At 42.6% G+C, this 20,980-nt stretch overlaps 1 protein-coding gene across 1 annotated transcript in view; it reads right to left on the bottom strand.

Moving 5' to 3' along the window:
- Cfap54 (cilia and flagella associated protein 54) overlaps window positions 1–20,980 on the bottom strand; it is a 252,210-nt gene that overhangs the window by 147,689 nt on the left and 83,541 nt on the right. Inside the window, exons 27-32 of the mRNA XM_005358276.3 lie at window positions 14,968–15,093; window positions 12,576–12,693; window positions 9,701–9,790; window positions 8,290–8,416; window positions 3,803–3,920; window positions 3,094–3,194 (exon numbers count right to left, since the gene is read on the bottom strand). Of these exons, the coding sequence (XP_005358333.2) occupies window positions 3,094–3,194; window positions 3,803–3,920; window positions 8,290–8,416; window positions 9,701–9,790; window positions 12,576–12,693; window positions 14,968–15,093 (680 nt within the window). The remainder of the gene's footprint in view (window positions 1–3,093; window positions 3,195–3,802; window positions 3,921–8,289; window positions 8,417–9,700; window positions 9,791–12,575; window positions 12,694–14,967; window positions 15,094–20,980) is intronic.

Below are 20,980 nucleotides of genomic sequence, written 5' to 3'. Positions count from 1 at the left end.
GAACTAGAATAACAAACATTGTGAGACAGGTTCTCTGGAAGAGCAGTCAGTGCTCTTAACTACTGAGACTTTTCTCCAGCCTGACAGTTCAAATTTTTAAAAGATAGCATACATTTAATCTTTTCAAAGATCATTCCTATAGATCACCTGGTAAACTGTTTGCTATGCAGTCACAAAGGCATGAGTCTGGATTCCCAGAATCCACATTGAAAGATGGCTGTGGTGGCACACAGCTGTAATTCCAACATGGGAGGTGGTGACAGCCAACCAGTCTAGCTAATCAGCAAGCTCCAAACCCAGTGAGACCGTGACTCAAAAACTGAAGTAAAGAGCAATTGAGGAAGACCCTCAATGTCAACCTCTGACCCTCTAATGGAGGATCAGGACAAAATATCTCATGTACACGCACCCAAAAAAAAACTATCCAAGTAGCTTAACTATGTTTATAACTAGTTGTTCATGGGCATCACTTTGTTTCTTCAAAGCAGTCTGTTTTGTACAGCATCTAATAACCTTGTCCCATTGGTCAGCACCATTCTTTGTGACATACATTTAAAAGGTTAACAAATACACACATACACAGATACACACACATACTAAATGATAGATAGATGGATAGATAGATAGATAGATAGATAGATAGATAGATAGATAGATAGATAGATAGATAGATAGATAGGCAGGCATGCAGGGAGACAGACAGACAGGTAGATGGTAAACAGGTATGTAGGTAGATGGATGGATAAAGAGACAGACAGACAGACAGACAGACAGACAGACAGACAGAAATCAGGTCCAACCAGGGCAGGTCAAAATATCCTGCCCTATAACAGTCCCTCTAATCAAGACCAGCAAAATCACCATCACCTGTGAATCTATTAGAAATTACTGTTTTCTGTCTGCACCTGTTTTAGATGCCTAGGGGTCAGCCAGACCTACTATCTCTGTTCATTAAGGCCTCCAGGCTATCCTGTTTCAAGCTGCAGTGTTGATAATGGAGAGTTTGTGCTCCCTAAGATATGTTCTGAATCTGAATCAACACACACGCGTGCACGCGCGCGCACACACACACACACACACACACACACACACACACACAAATGATAGGGAAAGAAGGAATAAACAGAGGGAGGAAGACATATTAGAATTATCAGACAGCTGCAGCATGAAGAAGGAACGAATGCATTTTTTAAATTAGAACAATTGTTTTCCTTTCTGCATTTTTATACATACTTGCTATCGGCTGTCATCTCATACCTGCCTCTTTCCCCACTCTCCCTGCCCCCCACTGTGCCCTTCAACCCCAGTAATTCCCTTTTCCACTTTTATATTATATGTGCCCAACACCCTCCCCACCCTCTTCCTATCAGCCCCCCTTTCTCCTCTCTTGGACACCTTTCTACTGTCATGACCTCTACCTACACTTCCCTTTGATACACACACTTGGCATTATTGTTCAGTTCTGAATATATGAATTTTGGTTAACAAAGGTCCTTTAAGTCAAGGCTTCTGGGCTTTCTGTTGTTGTAATAGGTTACTTTTTCTACCAAAACCATGAATCTTTTAAATGATTATTCTGAAAATTTCAAGTGTTGTTGTCAAAACAAAATGAATCCTGTCATTGTATGTGGGGGGGCAGTTCTCCTCAAGAGCTAAAGAGAGCCCTCAGGACCTCCACTAGAAGACAAGAGTCCAGGAAGTGAGCAGGAGGACAGGGCACATCCTGCAGTGCAGACAAGCCAGTTCACAAGTGCACAAAGTAGAGAGCTTAAACACTAGAGAAGAATGAATCAGACCTTTGGACCATCCACACAGACAGACTTGAGCCCAGGAGTAAAGGATCAAGCCATGCAGACCATCTAAATACCAGGGTTCTAGTATATCTCTATTCAAAGACTATCAGAATTCAGAAAGTAATTTTAAAATCCATGCAAAAATAGTGCTTTATATAGCAACACATCTGGGGAAAAACCACCCAATGTATCAAAAAACATTACAAGATCTTTAGATGCAATCTGTCTTCTACAAGAAAGACGTGGCGTTGCAAAGAAACCAAACAAAATTTCCCAAGCTGGCATATATATTCAATTCTCCTTTCAAATTCACAATAGAATTCTTCCTGTTACACAGCAAGCTAGTGTGAACTATTTCGGAGAAGATTACTCAAGACCTGAGTGAAGGAAAACAACATACTGAAGGGATGGATGGTTTCTATCAGACGGTAAAGTTTCCTTGAGAGCCAAAGTAATTGCAATAGCACGTTACTGATTCAGAAAACAGGTAAACAGACTCACGGGGACAGAGAAGAGGTCCCAAAACTAAATCCATGAATAGTCAGTAAATAACAAAGGTGTCAGTGACACCTATCTACTGTTAGATAACAGATGACCCAACAGATGGCGCCATCTAAAAGAGACTGTCATTTAGGGGGAGATAAGGCTCATCATTTGAGGGCACTGGCTGATCTTCCAGAGGACCCGGGTTCAGTTCCCAGCACCTCCCCCATGGCACTCAGCCGTCTGTGACTCTAGTTTCAGTGTCCCCTCTCCCGACCTTCATGGGCACACTGCACACACATGGTGCGCACGCATATGTGAGGGCAAGACACTCATACGCATGAAATAAAAATAAATTTCTTTTTAAACTTCTGTCCTCTGAAGATCAACAGCCATTAGTAACTTGCTCTGGACTCCTGGTGGCCACCAGCGGCTCTGCAGCCAACACTCCACAGGGTAGCCTTTCACAGCTGTCTCTGATTCCTGTTGGTTACTGCACTTCTAGCATTTGTAAGCGCCTTGAAAACACTGATATTTTCCCGCTGTTGCTGCTTGACACGTTCAGACATTTATATAATGGACTTCAGCCATTTGGTCCTGCATCACCTCTCTCGTCTCCCTCCCTCTCCCACTAGAGTTGTTTTCTTCAATCCCCCCCATACACACACACTTTCACATCTTCTTTGTGAGTGCAACCCACTGGGTTTGATTATTGCATCATATCCGGTCCCCCCCCCCCCCCGTATATCCCCAATACCCAAATCAGTGCCCAGCAGGGAGTAAGCATCACGTAATAATGCTGACAATTCATCGATACCTCTCCTGCTCCGACAGTTCAAAAATGGAGGGATTCTTGAAAAAGAAATCTTTGAGAGTTTCCTTTTTCTTCCTTTTTCTGCGTTGTAGCCCGTCTACGCTCTTCATGGAAAAGAGAATAGATGTTACAAGTCAAAACTGGAACATAAAGGGATTATCTCCCCACAATATGATGCTTATCTTCTGACCTTGAAATATACTGGCTTTCCTACATCCTTTAATGAAAACCACTATCAGGGGACTGGACACATGGTCCAGCAGTAGAGGTTCGAGGTCACTTGCTGCTCTTTCAGAGGACCTGGGTTTGATTCCCAGCATCCACATGTTGGCTCACAATCATCTCTAACGCCTCATCTGGCCTCTGTGGGCACCGGGTGCAAACATGGAACACAGATATATATGCAGAGAAAATGCCCATACATGTAAAAGTAAATAAGTAGCTATAAAAAGTAAAAACAAATCCTTTAGACAAAAATATCTGATTATGAGAACATCTATATGGTTATTTAAGAACTTATTTTAACTTTATTAAATTTATTTAACTTTATTAAGAACTTATTATAAAATTATGCCTACTGGTATTTCTTTCTCTTTCATATTCTAACAAGATATAATCAACAACCTCTAGATATATATTATCTTCAATGTTATCAATATGTTAATAATATATTTATTGATCGTCACTGATTTTATTAATTATTAAAACTTACTCTTCCAATCTCGATGACTATGGTTTTATACTTCTTGGGCGACAACTTGGCTGCCTTCTTACAAAAGACGGCATCCTTGCATTTCAACTTTTTTACTCCAACGAGGGACTCGTTTCTCCTAATCCACACACAAAAAGAAAAAGTCAGAAATAGGCAGAAGCTGGAGGTGACAAGAATCTCAGAGTCCTAAATCTCATAATTAACGCTGTCACTGAAACTGTGAAAAAGGAGGGTGCCCAGACAGCCTGCTCCGTGCTTCACTTGGGTGAGGACCCCTGGACATGAAGGGCAGCTGGCCTCTTAACAGGACAATGTCATTCACACTGAAAACTTGTGACGAGGGCGGGTGTCCACAGGGGAAAAGGAAGAGCCAAAAGTAGCGCATAGGTGGATGGGGCTGGACTGAAAATGATCTATAGCTACTTCCCTCCACTATCAAGACAAAAGCCACATCACAGTGGCCCCAGACAAACTGTCCTGCCCCTGATCGACTTCAGTCTTTTTAGTTCCATTCTGCAGGAACTCCCAACCACCACTGCCAGTGGCTAAACCTTCTTCCAGGTCCTCTCAGGAGCACTCAGCCTAGTTTTCCTGGCACGGCTTCCGGCAGATCTGTTCTCCAGATACCGTCCTCTCGGGATCTTGCGACTGACAATTGTCAGCTAGTTTTCCTGAAATGCATGCTTTTTTCTGGAATTTCTAATTCTTGCTACAAAAACAAAATCCTGTTCTAACGTGATGAATGGAAACCAGAAACTTGAATGAAATGCAAAGCTACAAGGTTAAGACAATGACTGAATGAGTCTTGATAACTAGTAACACTATGATCAAAATGTCCTTTTGCTCATAGTGATGGTTGACATCATACTACGGTTTGCATACTATAAGTTCTGTGTGTGTGTGCGTGTGTGAGAGAGAGAGACTGTTGTGTGTGCACATGTGTTTTAATGAGCAGCTATGCAGATGTGGTGGCCAGAGGGTAACATGTGATATTCCAATCTGATCTTTCAGACTGCCCTCTACTCCCCTGTGATAACATTTCTCTCTGAACCTAGGGATGGCTATTTTGACTAATGCTGGTTGTCAGAAAGTCCCAGCAGTTATGTCCCCACCACCCACGGTACTAGAGCTGTGTCTGTACCTGGTCACTCATGTGGATGCTAGAGAAGCTCTCATGCATCTCTATCCTGAAAGTATTCACATCCACCAAGTAATCCCCGACCCCTCACTTTAGTTTCTGTGAAAACGATCACGGACCCTCTGGTTGGATGGGCTCCCACACAGTCGCAGCAATTCTGAGAAATCCCCCCCCCCTTTCTTTAGGCAGATATTTCATCTAGCCAAGCTGGTGTTTGGACCAGCAACTGCTGGGAACATGGGGACTCCTTCACTTCCAAGCTGCACCCTGAAACTGGTATTTCTCCTCTCACAGTACCAAACGGTCAAGGTGGAGGTGGCCGTGTCATTGCAGGAAGAGGTGGGAGGGAGAGGAGGTCAAAGATGAGTGCTCCCCATCATCATCTGTGCACAGCACAACCCTCATCCATCACACATCCTCCACTCCTGCAACCCTGCAGCTCCGTGCAGCTCTGAGGGCTTTCTATATTATTGTGGTGTGTTTGGGTAAATCATATTCTCAAATTGCTATGTCCTCAACATTAACATTTATTTCGTGACTTCTAGATTTTTTGTTTACTTTTATAAATATTTGTCTCCAACAAGTAAGTCTCAATGGTGCTCTGCCTATTATTTCACAAGCAGGACTCTCTGATATTTCCTGGACAGTCTGATCCTCTTTCATTGTTCTTTTCCAAAGACCATTCATGATTCTAGACCATCCTACAATTTACCTGAAAGAATCCATATTGAAATTTTAATAAACCAACAAAGAAATTTTAAGATAATAGAAACCTTTACAAAATTGTGTCTGACTAGAAAGTGAGGTACCGACTTTTAATTTTATATATAGCATGTAAAATACATACATATGTCTTATATAAAATTATGTTTGGTCTCTTCTTCATAACAGTCAAGACTCCACATAATCTCTAGTCAATTTAGTCATGTACTTTGTAAAAACTGGATTTTTCATTAAACTTTCAAGTTCATACAGGAAAGTTATTGATTTTGCATCTAATTATGAAATTCAACAGTTTTTTGCTAATTATCTTTAGATTAAGCTAAAAGAAACAATTACTTGCCAGTGTCTCCATTTTTAGAGTATTTCACTGTAGAATCCACTTAACAAACATTTTTAATTCTCTGTGTTGTGGCAAGCATAAAAACTCTACTTCCAATTTCTTAATATAATAGCAAGAACTTTCAGAACGATGCTAATTGTCGGAAGATAAAATAGCTTTCCTAGTTTAGGGTTTAATTTAATAGAAAATCATCTAATTTTCATTTTACAAGAAGAATCACTGAATTTACCACATAAGTTTTAGAGAACACTTAATGGCTCCTTTAACTAGCAATGATAATTACATTTTCCTGTCGCCTACTCAATCTTTATTTTAAGGCTGAGCTCACATACTAGCATTTACCTTGGACTTCTGCCTCTATATATTGCTCAGTACACTTGATCTGTACTTTTTCTATTTGTTTACTTCCTGAACTGGGCTTGATGGGAAGCTGTATGCTAAAGGAAAAGTGCTCATTCAATTCTTTGAAATATAAACAACTGCCCCGGATAAATCTCAGCTAGCCGAATGTTTCTGCTGCTTTTCTCAGTTGTATAAATTTTTCCAGATACCCATGACTTTCAGCTAGATTTTAAAGTATATTTTCTTTTCCCTTGACCTGTGTTTCTCCTTTTATTATTATGCCTCATGGAATTTTTAAAATTTTTATTCATATTCCTAAAGAATGATCCTTTGTGGCAACTGAACTGACTTAAAGCCAACTTGCAATTGATTCATTTCAGCTTTTATTTTTTTCTTATGTCTTTCTTCAATTTCACTTTTTTTATTTCTTGACTTTAATGAGAACTCCTTTCAGCTCATCTTTCCTTCTTGGCAGCAGAAGATTCTAAGGCTAAGGATGTGTCCTCAGCTGCTGCTCTGGTTGCCTCTCATAGGCTGGGTTCTTGTTATCATTAGCCTCCTAGAAGCTTTAATTCTCCTTGATTTAAAGAGATATCTTGATTCTCTACAGGTTAGAAATATAAATTTATCCTATTAATTATGTATGTACGTTTGTATTTTTCCTCTTTAGGTCTGTCCTTATCCACCCCAACTTGGTGAAGACATCCAAAGTCATGTCCTTGACCTGAGTTTACACAACTACCACTAAGTCCGCTGCCCTGCTCAGTCTCCAGGCTCAGGTATTTGTGATGCCGCTATCATAGCACTCATGACTCACTTCACCTGTTTACCTTCTAGAAGAGCTACTGTCATCCTCATCACCATCATCATCGTCATCATCATCATCGCCATCATCCTCATCACCATCATCATCACCATCATCACCATCATCACCATCATCATCACCATCATCACCATCATCATCATCATCATCATCACCATCATCATCATCATCATCACCATCATCATCATCACCATCATCATCCTCATCATCATCACCATCACCATCATCATCATTATACCATTTTCTTCATCATCATCATCATCATTTATTACTGACTTTCATGGTTCTTTCAACTTACCCAATCACTAAAAACAACTACTTTTCACAAGTCTTACCTGTTTTTTTTAACTGAATACAGCTTTATAATTCTGACCACTTTTCTGATTACCACAGATACTTATATTCAATAGACTCACAGTCTCCTCCATCTTTTCAAAATATTATACTCATATATCCCATGTTATAGCTTTCATAAATGAGGTGCCTATTTTAGAAAGAATGCTTCTGTGTGGGCTCTCTCCTCTTTTGGTGCCACTTTTAAAATAAACCTCACGTTACTTGCTGTTATTTTTACTCAGATGGAACAGACAGGTTTATACTCCATGATGACAGACGAGGGGTCTGAACACATGCTGGATGTATCTGGCATTGCTTATAACTGGCAAGGGACGTTACAATTTTCTTTCAGAGTAAAGACAATCTTTCCACCTTTAGGAAATAGAGGGGCAGATTCAAGCCATTTTACTCCTAAGAACTTCACAATGAAACCCCCAAGGAATGGCTCTGCTCATTAAGACAGAATCATGAACACATGACGCATGTGCAGAGCAAGTGAGAAGCTGAATTCTCAACCTCCCACGAGAAGGAGCTACAGACTAAGGAGATGCTGTTACTCATACTGGTCAATGGAAATAGACTGTTCTGTTTGTTGTTGGTGATGGGACCGTGCTCTGGTCTGGGCTCTTAGTTCAGTTACATCAATGTTTTAAAAGTTAGTCAGTTAGTTACCCACAGAAACACAAACCTTCTCCGTCTATCAGCTCAGCTGCATTTACCCCACGCTCTTTTCCATCTACCTTTGTCAAACTTGCTGACATCTGCAGAACTAGCATCACAAGTACCTTCTCAAGAAGTCAAACACTGGAGCTGCTGTCTCCACCACGAGTTGAAACTTTTCATCGTTCATACATTTGAGCATAACTTGTGTAAAGAATTCAAGGAATCTCGGTCTTTGCTTAAATTTCATGACTACGGAAACAAGAAGTTCATTGGAGAGTTACCAGTGTCCCCTGGCAATGGGTGCCAAAAGGTTCCTAGGGCCAACCATCTTTAGTCACAGCAGGCACACTAACTGATGGGCTTTTGGATTTCCCACATATTTATTTCATTTTTAAATAAAATATAATTATACCATTTCTCCCCTCCCTCTCCTATTTCCTTGGAATGGAGGGGGCTCCATTATCTATCAAAATCATGCCATCCTTTTTTAAATTATTGCTGTTCACAGACAGACAGACACATACATACACACAGCAATAATTTTATGTAAGTACAACCTAGTGAGTCTGTATAGTGCTGATATGTGTATATGATTTTAGGACTATTTGGTATTGAAAAACCAACTATACTCACAGATGAATGCAGCTCTCACCACGTATCAAAGAAGCCTCCTTTGGAAGCAGATGGAGATCATTATAGAAAGTCACAACTGGTCAAAACGCAGAGAACAGCTAGCCATAGGTACCCAACCCAGCTGATACATCTATGTCAAAGCCCCTACGCTAAAGGCTCAGAGAACACTGTGGAAAACAGGGTAGAAAGAGTGTAAAAGCAAAAGACCAAGAAGTCTGCGGTGACACTGTGTCTTCCAGATATGGCAGGGAAGTCACACACATGAAATCACGACACCACCTTAGTCTGCATGATGACAGCACCAATCAACATCCACGAAGGGTGAGGAGAATCTTACGGGGTGGAGGCCCCATCCCTAGATGGAGACCTACAGGCAGCTAACGGCTCCTAAGAAGGGGAGGATTGCTCTTCTCCAGGATGAGCCCCGCATTGGTTAGATTTCTCGCTTGTGAGCACTGAAGGAGAACCTGTGGGATGTGCTGCTGCTTTATTTCAATGGCCACTCGTATTTCACAACCCAATATTTGGTTTATTCTACAAAAAAAACCTCACTATTAAGAGCAATTTAACTGAAACTGCTTGTGATGGATGGCTGTCTGAAGGAAGTGCCGGTCACATCTCATCCTGACCTGAACCACCTGTCACTCAGAGCCAAGCAGAAAACCGTGTCTCTTCAGAGCTGAATTCTTAAAGCGAGGACTGCATTTCCCAGGGCCCTTCTTTTGGTTGGCTGCATAATGACACCCTTCACTTCAAAGCCACTTGGGGAGGCTCTGCCTTCCCAGATGTCAAGTCGCCTGTTTAGGCTTCTCAGAGGCTGCACTATTCTCAATGGGTGATGATACCGAGCAGACAACAGAAGCAGCCTGCCTGTGGCCACGGCCACTTTCCATCACTCACCTTCCTTCATGGAGCCTTTCACCGTCCAGTTCAAAACCACAGGGTAAAGGAAGATGGGATCCTCTGCTCCAGAGAGTTCCGTGAAGGTGACTAGGGTAAAAAACATTAGTCAATTCCGGTTTCTATTTGGATCACAACAACCAAAACATACACATCTTTTGGAGAGAGTTTTTAAAAACAGAGGAAACACTCAACTAAATACTAAAGCATGAGCCTTAAAATATCAAATATATCATATTTCGGAGTGTGAGAAAAGATCAATTATCTACTTTCCTTCCCATTAAAATGTAAGGAAACCCCCATCAGACCTAGCAGGCATATTAAGCCCATCTGAAGGGACATTATCAGCACAGAACACCAAGTTCTCAGCACAAAGGAGATTTACTTACACCAGAAGGACAAAGGGCAGGGAATAAGGGACAAAGTCAGGAGACAGAGGATGAGAAACAAGGGAGGGGGCGGGGGCATTTGTCCTCTCTGGAGAGAGAGGAGACAGGGGTGGCCCAGGGGGGAAATGTGGTTTATAAAGGTAAAGCAGGAAGCCCTGTAGGGTGAAGGGTTTAGTTTTGATCGGCATGATAATTAGGGCAGCCAAAGGAGACATAATAACTCTGCTAGCTGGACCTTGGTGGTGAGTCTCAGGAATGAGTCTGGCAGAGGTGTCCAAAGAAGGGAATGGACCTTGGTGGTTGGCTTCGGGAATATAACCTAACAGTTTTTAGGAAGGCAGAGAGAATGGGGGAGAGGGACAAGGCCGGCCAGAGCCATGTATGCCATGCTAGAGTCCCTTCACCATCCTTAATGAAGTCACTCCAAAGCCACAACGTGCAGCACAGCCACCAGAGCCAGCCTGTCTGTGTCAAGTTCCGTGTTCTTGGTGTTAAGACAAGGACTCAGTATGTAGCCCAGGCTGGCATGGAGTTTGTGGTCCCCCTGCCTCAGCCTTCTGAGTGCCATGACTACAGGGTGTACCAGCCTGTCCAGCTCCGCTTTAAGGTCTAACCTTGACACTTTTGAACTATGAAATTTGGTGGGCAGGGGTGAGGTACTTAGAATCTCTACCTCCATTTTCCTGCCTTTAAAAGAGAGCAATTTCCTTATGTGGTTGTTATAGAGAATTTGTATGATTTTTTTATAATGCATTTAGAATAGTATCTCACACATAGGAGACACTTCCCAAAAACATTTTTATGGTTACTGAACTTACTGTGTAGCTAGTAATAATTTTATTTCTTTAATAAAAGTTTTGTCTATATGAGAATAAAAAATTCACATTTTAGAACACTTTAAATTTTAAGAAATTACATTTTTATGTTTGTGATTAAATGATTACAGCTTTCCATAAACTAGGTTTACTAGTTTATAAGAACAACACAGCATTGGGCTCAATTCAAAACTTTAGCTCAATTCAAAACCTAAACACTACCACCAATAGGTTAGCTTCCCAGCCAGTTACCAAGATATGGATGGTTGTGTTCTGTTCCTATGAGCAGAGCCCAGGGATGCCAGCCCACATCTTCAGGACCTAGGACAGAGACACCCCTACTGCGCTGGATGGTCTCACGTCAACTTGACAGTGGAGAAAAAAGGTCCAGTTTCCTTATTTAGCGATTGATGGGGGAGGATCCAGCCTACTGTAGTTAATGCCATCCTGTACTGGTAGTCCTAGGTTCTATACAAAAGCAAGTTAAGCCAGTAAGCAGCATCCTTCCATGACCTCTGCATCAGCTCCTGCCTCCAGGTTCCTTCCCTGTTTGAATTCTTGTCCTAACTTCCTCTGAGGTTGAACATTGTTATGGAATAATCCTCTTGTACACTGTAAAGATCTGCCATTCAACTTGGTTTAATAAGATGCTGATTGGCTAGTAGCCAGGCAGAAAGTATAGGTGGGGCAGCCAAACTAAGATGATGGGATGAAGAAGGGCAGAGTCACCAGCTAGACACAGAAGGAGATAAACGTGCCATGCTATCAAAGGTGCTGCCATGTGACAGAGTGTAGATAAGAAATATGGGTTAACTTAAAGTGTAAGAGCTATCTAGTAATAAGACTGAGCTATCGACCAAGCATTTATAAGTAATATTAAGCCTCTGAATCAATTATCTGGGAAGTGGCCACAGGGTATTTGGTAGAGTAGTATATTATTTGTGTTTTAATAAATAAAACTTGACTGAAGATCAGAGAGTAAAACAGCCACACTAGTCAATCATACAGACCTGGCAATGGTACACACATCTTTAATCCCAGCAGCCACACTAGCTCTCCATAGAGGCCAAGCGGTGGTGGTGCACAGGAACTCGCTTTTTTTCAGTCTGAAGATTTCATAGAGGTAACAGTTCTCTAGTGGCTGGCTGTTTTGCTTGTCTGATCTTCAGGTTGAACCCAATATCTGTCTCTGGGCTTTAATTATTCATGCTACAATTTGGGAACAGTAGGACGGGAGAGGAACATCTGACTCCAGAAGGTCGATATGGACATGTAAGCCCAATAATAATAAGCCCTTTCCTTCCCAATTTCTTTGATCATGGGGTTTTATCACAGTGACAATAACCCAGACTAAGACACCTCAAAGAACTATCTGCACCAAAAAAACAAGAGTGCCAAGGTTGTAAAAACCTACTCTAAAGCTGAAAGACACAGGCCCAAGTCCAAGCCAACCATGAGAACCTAAGTAAGTCCCTTATCTTCATGAGCGCACCTGTAGAAGACAGTGGGCTCTTACTAACAAAGTGTTGCAAGGATTAATGGTATAATGTAGACACACCGTATAATCCTTAAAGGGTTTACCAAATACTAATCTCATCTTAATTCTTTCAACAAAACAGTTTCTCATTTCAAGAAACAATGCGAAACAGATACAAGAGGGGAAAGAATTACATTGCTTTGTGAGTTTGAGTAGATGTGTCTCCAACAAGGCCAGCTGTTCGTTTATCTTTTCCGGCAGCAGCACCTGCTGCGGCTTCTTGGTTCTGGAAGTTTTCTTAGAACAAGTACCCTAGAAACATTGGCAAATGTCAAAATGTGTTTTAATATGTTAGGGAAGTTGTCATTTTTGGAAAACCTGCGTTATGTTCTGTTTCCCCCTTTCCTGTTTAGTAGGTAAGACTGATGTGTGTGGCTAAGCAACAATAATTAGCAATTTACAGCAGCTGATACTGCCTTCTAGCTGGACGTGCTAAGAGGTTCATGGACAAAACCAAACTGTTCCCGCTTCCCCTCCTTCCTTCCAGGATCTCCCCTTCTAGAATGCGCACTCTTACTAGTGGTGCTGGCTGCTATAGCTAGCGTGTGTGTGTGTGTGTGTGTGTGTGTGTGTGTGTGTGTGTGTGTGTGTGTGTGTGTTTTGAAAAAGTGTCTTCTCCAGCTCAGGCTGACCTCAAACCACTAAGTAGCCAAGGTCGACTTTGAACCCCTACTCTTCCTTCCTCCACTGCTCCGGTGCTGGGATCAGTGCAGGCTCTGCCATAGCTAGTTTAGGAAGCGCTGGAGATCAAACTCGGGGCTTCCAGCATGCCAGGCCAGCAGTCCGCCTACTGAGCTACATCCAGTTCCTGCCCTCTTCCCAATGTAGCTGTCACCTCCAAAAACCCTCAAAATGAAATCTCCAGCCAGGCCCCAGGAGGGATCCTTTTCTTCCTTTCTGTTCTTGTTTCCCCAGAAGGATCTCCTTTACAACCCAGCTAATTGCTTCTACTGCTCTGCCTTTCATAAAAACCTAACAAGATCAGTAATTAGCAGATTAAGGACTGGCCTGTGTGTGCCCAGGCTCCCCACCATGTTTTCTCTGTCTGAGACTGAGAACTGACCTGCACTGTCTCCTGTTATCACAAACAAAACCTTCTGAGCGAGGTCTCAAGCGGCTCTAGTGAGTTCCGCCTCTGACAAGTTAACAGATCCTACAATCTTAGTCAGTGGGAAGTGTCACAACCTCCTTTCCTCCAAGGAAAGAGGGGCGAGACCCGAGGGCACAGAGCCTTTACTCAAGGCCTGGATGAGACAGGGCACTAGCGGGTAGAGTAAGCAGCTGGTTTGAAAACAACAGATTCAAACTGCCTCCAGTTTAATCTAACGTTCCTCCAGGCAAAACAAGCCCCACATCCTGCCCTCCCAAAAGATGCCACAGCTTAAAATTCCTCTCCCCAGGATGCTTGGGACCCTACCAGGCAACAAATCACCTTGCTTTCTCTCTCAGGGAGGTTGGAGCCAATTTGGGAGAGGTAAGAGGTCCTTCCTGGTGTGTCTCAGAAAACCAGTAGGCCAAGAAACATCTCAAAGCCTGACCCACAAACACATGCGGCCTACATCATTTCAATAAAAAGCAATAAAGTCTTAAGTCCCTCTAAGACCCTTGCTTATGAGGCACACATTGAAGATTCGTCTTAAAATTAGCAGCCTCATAAGGACAGGAGTCCAGGTATCACTGATGTTCATAGATCTACTTTGGAGATGAGATTAGAAGGTTCAGCGACATGTTCAACCCCTTCAGTGATGCACACGGAACTGTTAAACCTGAAGTTAAATTGTCAGCCCTACCTACCCAAGGACCAGGTGACATCCTGGGATTCTGGGAATTGTAGTTCCTGGATACTAACAACAAAGCCTCATGGGAAAGTACATTGGTCTATGGGTTTTGCCCTTCTAAGCCACCCCAACATGTGCATTCTGGGCCATTCAGCTGGAAAGGTTCCCAGGTGATGGACCTGACCAAGATGGAATTTGGTCAGTATTTAACATTTTAATAAAAGCTTGCTTTAGTTTGGCCAAAACGGTGAAACTGGTATTTCTGGCAAATTTCACAACTAGAAAGAACAAAGCATCTTTAACTCAAAAGAGGCATTCTTAGGAAATGGTGAGTTCAGTGTCCCACTGAACATAGAAAGGTCTAACCTCGTCTACTTTGGAGACAGTTTTCAGACTGTGAACTATTCAATATGCTAGCTCTTGACTATATCTTAAATGTTTCTTTTTGTTTGCTTGGTTTTCTCTGTGTTGCTTTGGAACCTGTCCTAGAACTAGCTCTTGTGGACCAGGCTGACCTTTAATTCCCAGAGATCGGCCTGCCTCTGCCTCCTGAGTGCTGAGATTAAAGGCGTATGCCACCACCGCCCAGCAAAAAATATTTTTAAATTAAAGAATTTCTTAATGAAATTACTTTCGGTGACATAAAGATGACAAATTGATCAATTTTGCATATGTCTGAGGATAGTGAGTGAAACACCCAAATGCATAAAAAGGAGGGAGAAACAAACAAAACAATCAAACACCTCACCTCCTCTCCAGTCTCGTCCTGCTCATTACCAAACAGAGATTTGCACCCTGATGTGATGTCCAATGTCTTTTTCCCGTAATTTATGATCGCTATTGCCAGGTCATATTCCTTCCAGGAACGTAGAATCTAATTAAAAGTAAGTATTAATTATCTCTGTTTCCAAATGCAACGCATAGTCGTTCATAAATTCAAATTCCCCCAAGTCTCATGGGTCTAACAACACCTCACAGTTGTTGAGGCAACTGGAAACTTACCTCCAATCACATTTCTCAAGAATTAAAGTTATACAACTCTACTCTTCTTTAAATAAAGGACTAATAGCAGCTTCTTATCAAATGTGCATTTCCTATCTCGCAGGGCTGTCCAGCTTTCTGCTTTGTGATACACATCTCTGCTATTGGGAAACTACCACTTTTAAAGCCACACTGAAACAATCGTTCCCTGCGATCATATCCAAAGCCCCTTTCGAGTGTTTTGTTGCTTATTTCTGTTTCGTTTTGTTTTGCTTGTCTGGTTTTTAAGACAGAATCTCATGTATCCCAGGCTGATATCAAACTCACTATGTAGCTGAGGATGGTCTAGAACTCAGACGCTCCTGTCTTCACCCACAAAGTGCTGGGATTATAGATGACCGGCATGTAACACCATGCCCACTTTATCGCAAGTTGCTTCCTCTGAGTAAGGCACAGTTCCTGACCACATGGTGTCTTGAGGGAGAAGGGAAGCCCATGGTGATGTGCAGGGCATTTTAATAGAGGGTTGGGCAGATTCTCTGCAAACCTAACATTCTCTGCATACACCCTGTCCTCCTCATTCACACTGCCCAAGGCCAGGGGTTGCTCTGCCCTCTCCAGTCTGGCCCTTGTCCACTTCTCAAGAGTAATCGCCCACCATCATCTTGATGAGCCAAGAAGAATCCAGGCACCGCAATGGTCCAGAGCTGGACCCTCGGGTCTCTCCATGGCTGAGTCCTTTTCTGATGTACCTGCCGTCTCTTATCTGTACAGCTCGGGCCACCTCATTCAAATCCTGGCTCTAGTATCAACCCTAAGAAGATTCCACGGCCAGTTATCTGATTTGCTATATCCCATTGTGGTGACTCAATGAAAGGAAGGGAACATTCATGGTGAGCCCCCAGAGGAGCAACAGAAATATAAGCATGCTTGCATGCATGTGATATATGTAGAGACATTTTGCTGAAATGGTTCTTTTTTCAGATCTAGGATCACTGCTACTTCTTGATGGAGGAAGGTCATTGGTTAATTAAATAAAGAAACTGTTTGCCCTGATAGGTTAGAACATAGGTGGGTGGAGTAAACAGAACAGAATGCTGGGAGAAAGAGGAAGTGAGCTCAGAGACGCCATGCTGCCCTCTCCAGGGCAGACGCGATAGCTCTGCTCTCTGAGGCAGACACACGCAATGAAGCAAGCCGCCAGGTCAGACATGCTGAATCTTTCCCGGTAAGACTGATGCTACACAGATTATTAGAAATGGGCTAGTCCAGGTGCGAGAGTTAGCCGAGAATAGGCTAGACATAATGGGCCAAGCAGTGTTTAAAAGAATACAGTTTGTGTGTTGTTATTTCTGGTTTAAAGCTAGCCACGCGGGCAGCCGGGTGCCAGGAACGTAGCCTGCCACTCCCATTTCTACAACTTCTCCATACACTCCTCATATATGGAGAAGGGATCATATGAAAGGACTTAGAGATAGTGAATGAACCTGAACTACTAAGACCCACCTAGTGCTAAGGAGGAGCAGTGTTTCTGTGGGGCCAGGATGTATTCCATAAGAGCAATGTCACCAAGAATGGTGACAGGATGAGGCAAGGTGTTGAATATCCAGTACAACAATCCAATCTCTCTCTCTCTCTCTCTCTCTCTCTCTCTCTCTCTCTCTCTCTCTCCCCCCCCCACCTCTCTATCACTTTCTGCCTTCTGATTCACCCCCTGCTGCAGGTCTCCCCGGGCCTTCAGCCGGACTCATTTCTCTAAAACTCAGATGCCATTCTGTCACCCTAGGTTTGAAACCCCTGAAAGTCTCCTGACGGATCTCAGACAATGACTGTCCAGCACCACCTGCTCAGGGCTCCACTGTTAGAGGAACCCTATTTTCTCATTGACTCTTCTCTGGGTCGACCAATGCCAAGGATCCTGCATCTGCCATGCATTTTCCCATCCTGGCAGTGGCCTTTAACTTTGCTTGTAATTCCTTGCCATAAAAATGTTCCAACTGCAACTAGTTATATTTTCCGCTATGTGCTGCCCCCATTGCTGAGGAAGGTGACCCCCTGACTCCAAGCCATACAGACTTTCTTGGATCAGCTGGACGTTATTAAGCTGTGAGGTAGGGCTCTGGCTTTACTTCAGATGCAGTTAGTTATACCAGGGTCCCCCACACTGAAAACCATAATTATAGATCAAAGTCTCCGTGGTCAGTCAAATTGCTACCTTTGTAACACACTCATCTCTTCCAGAGACGTGGGCTGAACCCTCTAATCTATTTCACTGATCGATTTGCCCACAATGCGTTAACACCATTTTTACTAAGGCCGCTTGGTAGTGAGCTTTAATTTCTATTGGGACCCTTTAAATGATTCTAGAGAAAGCCCGCGGGAATTGTGATTAAAAGTGCATTAAATTTAAGCGTCATTTTAAGGAAGGATTTATACTTCTGCTGCAGTATATCTTCACGTGTAGGAACTTGGTGTGGCCTGCCATATGCTCAGGTTTTAATGCGCGTCCTTGGCAAGATTTCAGCTCCTTTATGCAGGTTCTCTGATACGTGGCTGAGATTTAAATAGCACAGTCTGCCCTCTCCATTTCTGATGATTTCTGACATAAAATAAAACTGTCACTCATATCTGCTTAATATACACCCCCACTTTTTATAGTCTGCATATAATTCTAATTATTCCTTACAAGATGTTTGAGACCCTACAATTATGAATAAGTCGCATTTTCCCTTTCTACAGTTATGAAAGGATTTCAAAGCCATATCTAGAGCACAAGAGGGAGCCTCTGGAAATAAGACTGTTAAGCATCGGCACCTCCTTCCTGGGTCTGGTTTTTAAGGAAATGGCTTCAGAAATTTGCCATTTAGTATGATATTTGCTTTCAAATTTGGGTAAATGTCCTTATCGCTATTCAGCGGCTTCCTCTCATTCCAGACTCACCGGCAATTTTATTAGGAAAGGCTGCTAAGTGTGATCCAATGTCGTTGTGGCATTTTCCACGCTATCTTATTTTTCTTCAATTTGCCGTTATAAAAAAAAAATCGAACTTTAAATCAGACTCTTGCCCTTGTGGTGCTGTGAAGAATCAACTAGAGAGAAGACTTCATCTTTCATGCTTGGCAGCGAGCCTGTCCTGAGACTGTATAACGGACCTGGAGCCTTCTGATGGCAGAGAAGGTCAACCCAAAGGAGCCAAAGACAGCGTGTGGGGCAGCCCTTGTTCCTGCTTAATGTTTGTGGTTGTGAACTCTGCTTTTTCTGGGGTGGAAATCATCATCTCCCTCCTTTCTTTTTCTTGGTATTTGCCCATTACCGTTGCCTGCTTCATTTTAGATGTCTTTCTTGAAATAATACCCATATTAGAACCTGCATTCCTAGCCCTCCTGGGAGCCTGTCTTCTAAGGTCATCCACACTTTGTAAAGTGGTGAATACTTATTTTATCACTCCCGTCTTTAAAGTGAGTACACTTCCTTTCTTCTTACTACTTCTCTCTCTTATCCTCCCTGTCCGTATTTCCTGTTCTTGGCTTCTCTCTCCCCTCCCTCTCTTTCTCTCTCTCTCTCACCTTCCTCACTTCGTTCCTTTTGCTCCTTCTACACTAAGAAGTCCCACTGACTGTAAAGTTCTGCTCACAGTGAAAATGAAAAATAAATGAAATTTATGCCCTGGCAATGCTGAAGCATGCATGGGCAGCCCATAGATGATGGCGGTTCTGTTGAACTTGTCCATATTGGGTTTCATGGTCTAAGGTGATGAGGATGACAACTGACCAGGTCTCTTCCTCAAGAGGTCATCAGATCTCATTACAGATGGTTGTGAGCCACAATGTGTTTGCTGAAAATTGAACTCAGAACCTTTGGAAGAGCAGGCAGTGCTCTTAACTGCTGAGCCATCTCTCCAGCTCTTGGCTCACAGCGATACATCACCAAATCATCTTTAAATAGGAGTGTGTGTCCTGCCAGAGAAAATGGTAGTCTTAAGCTACACGCATTTTGTGTAGCAATCATAATTTTGCACAACCATAGTCCAAGAACTGGACTGTTAACGTTCTCTCCCCCTCCTCGGGTACAATGGAAGTTTTAGTTCTGGGTTGCTAATAAGTTTGTCTTTCAAGGATGACTCTTGTCTCTCAAGAAACCCCACTTGGCAATTACATTACAAAGTCCAGATCATACCCTTATCATCTATTTGTTTTTAATGATACATATATTGAGAGAGTCATTATTCCTGCTGTTCCTCTGTTTTTGTCTCCCTCTATCTTGGGACTTCTGCTTGGAATCAATTGTCACTTGATAAAGCGTTTCCTAGAATGTTCTCTTCAAATAAGCACATGAGCACAATGGTCTGAGAACACTTGTATTTTGAAAGTGTTTATTTTCGCCTGAATAAATGACTCGCATCTTCCTTCGTTATTAGTTCTGGGACTTCAGGCTTTATCCTTCAAACTCCATCTCCATGTTTTAACTTCTAGTGTTGCTAAGTTTGGAGCCATTGATTCTCCTTGAATTGCAAGGAACCTGCTCTCCAGTACTCAAGACTTTAAGGCTTGTCCTTAACCATCGACTTCAAACACATTACCAACATCTCTCTACATAAGAATTCCTACCTTAATCCTGCCTGGGACTCGGGGAGCCTGTTACTGCTCCGTCTATTTCCTTCTCAAACCCAGACTCTTGGTCTTTTCACGCTGTGGCTTCTGGCTCTGCCCTCTGAATATACTTACCATTTCTGACCAGTTCTACATGGGGGTGTTCTCAGATTTAACTCATATTCTACCGCTTCTGTGATCTTTATCAAATCTGCTTGTCACAGAAGCTTGGCGTCTTGTATCATTTACTTAATTGATTGGTTGGTTTTGAATCATCTCATTGCTCTCTTTAATGTTTTCTTTGCCTCCTTGGTCCCAACTCATCTCTGGTCTTTTCCAACATAGTGAAGAGTACGTTACACAAATATTTACATGTTCAGATTAATCTTCTTCCATTTCTACTTTCTACTTTAAAAATAACAATCTAATTTCTAGTTTTCCTTCATGCCAACTAAGGTGAAACTGGCCATGTGTCTCTAAGTGTATTTATTCCCATGTTCGGCCTGCTCTCTGGGGCCTTCCGGTGTAATGAAAGCCAAGACCATAAATCCATAAATGTCCCTCCCTTGACTGATTTTCTTTTCATTTATGCCATTTAAAGCTTCACAGAATTACTCGTGTGTGTGTGTGTGTGTGTGTGTGTGTGTGTGTGTACTAAAGCTTTTAAGCTCATGAGGCAGAACTGGGTTGTTAGCTTAATTACTTAATTACTTTAATGAATGCCACAGGTAAGTTTGTCTCTGGACCCAACGATCTGGCCTGAAATCCAACCAAATCAGACATTATGTTACCTGTGTGGTCTCAGTGGTCACTTGAGTTTGTACCTCTTGCTTAAAGGATATCCAGATCTCAAGTGAATTCTGCAGTCTTTTCTTCTGCCTTTCCACACCCGTGTGTGTGTGTGTGTGTGTGTGTGTGTGTGTGTGTGTGTGTCCTGGCCCACTATTTACTACCCAAGCTAGTATCACCCATGAAGCTTCAGCTCTGTGGGCATACACCAGTTTCCCAAAACAGAACCTGACAGACAGGTAATCTGTGAGCAGCTGTTGAATGAACGTACAAACTAAAAAACGACAAAGCGGTCTAGCTTCTTCCTACACTTTGTCTGTATCCATCCTCAGCTCCTATCCTCAGATTCACCACTGCCATCCTCAGCTCCTATCTGCAGATTCACCACTGCCATCCTCAGCT

The sequence above is a fragment of the Microtus ochrogaster genome, chromosome 24 (assembly GCF_000317375.1).
Source record: "Microtus ochrogaster isolate Prairie Vole_2 chromosome 24, MicOch1.0, whole genome shotgun sequence".
Taxonomy (NCBI): Eukaryota; Metazoa; Chordata; class Mammalia; order Rodentia; family Cricetidae; genus Microtus; species Microtus ochrogaster.
The sequence above is the reverse complement of the archived record's forward strand: the minus strand, read 5'-3'. Positions and strand labels throughout refer to the sequence as shown.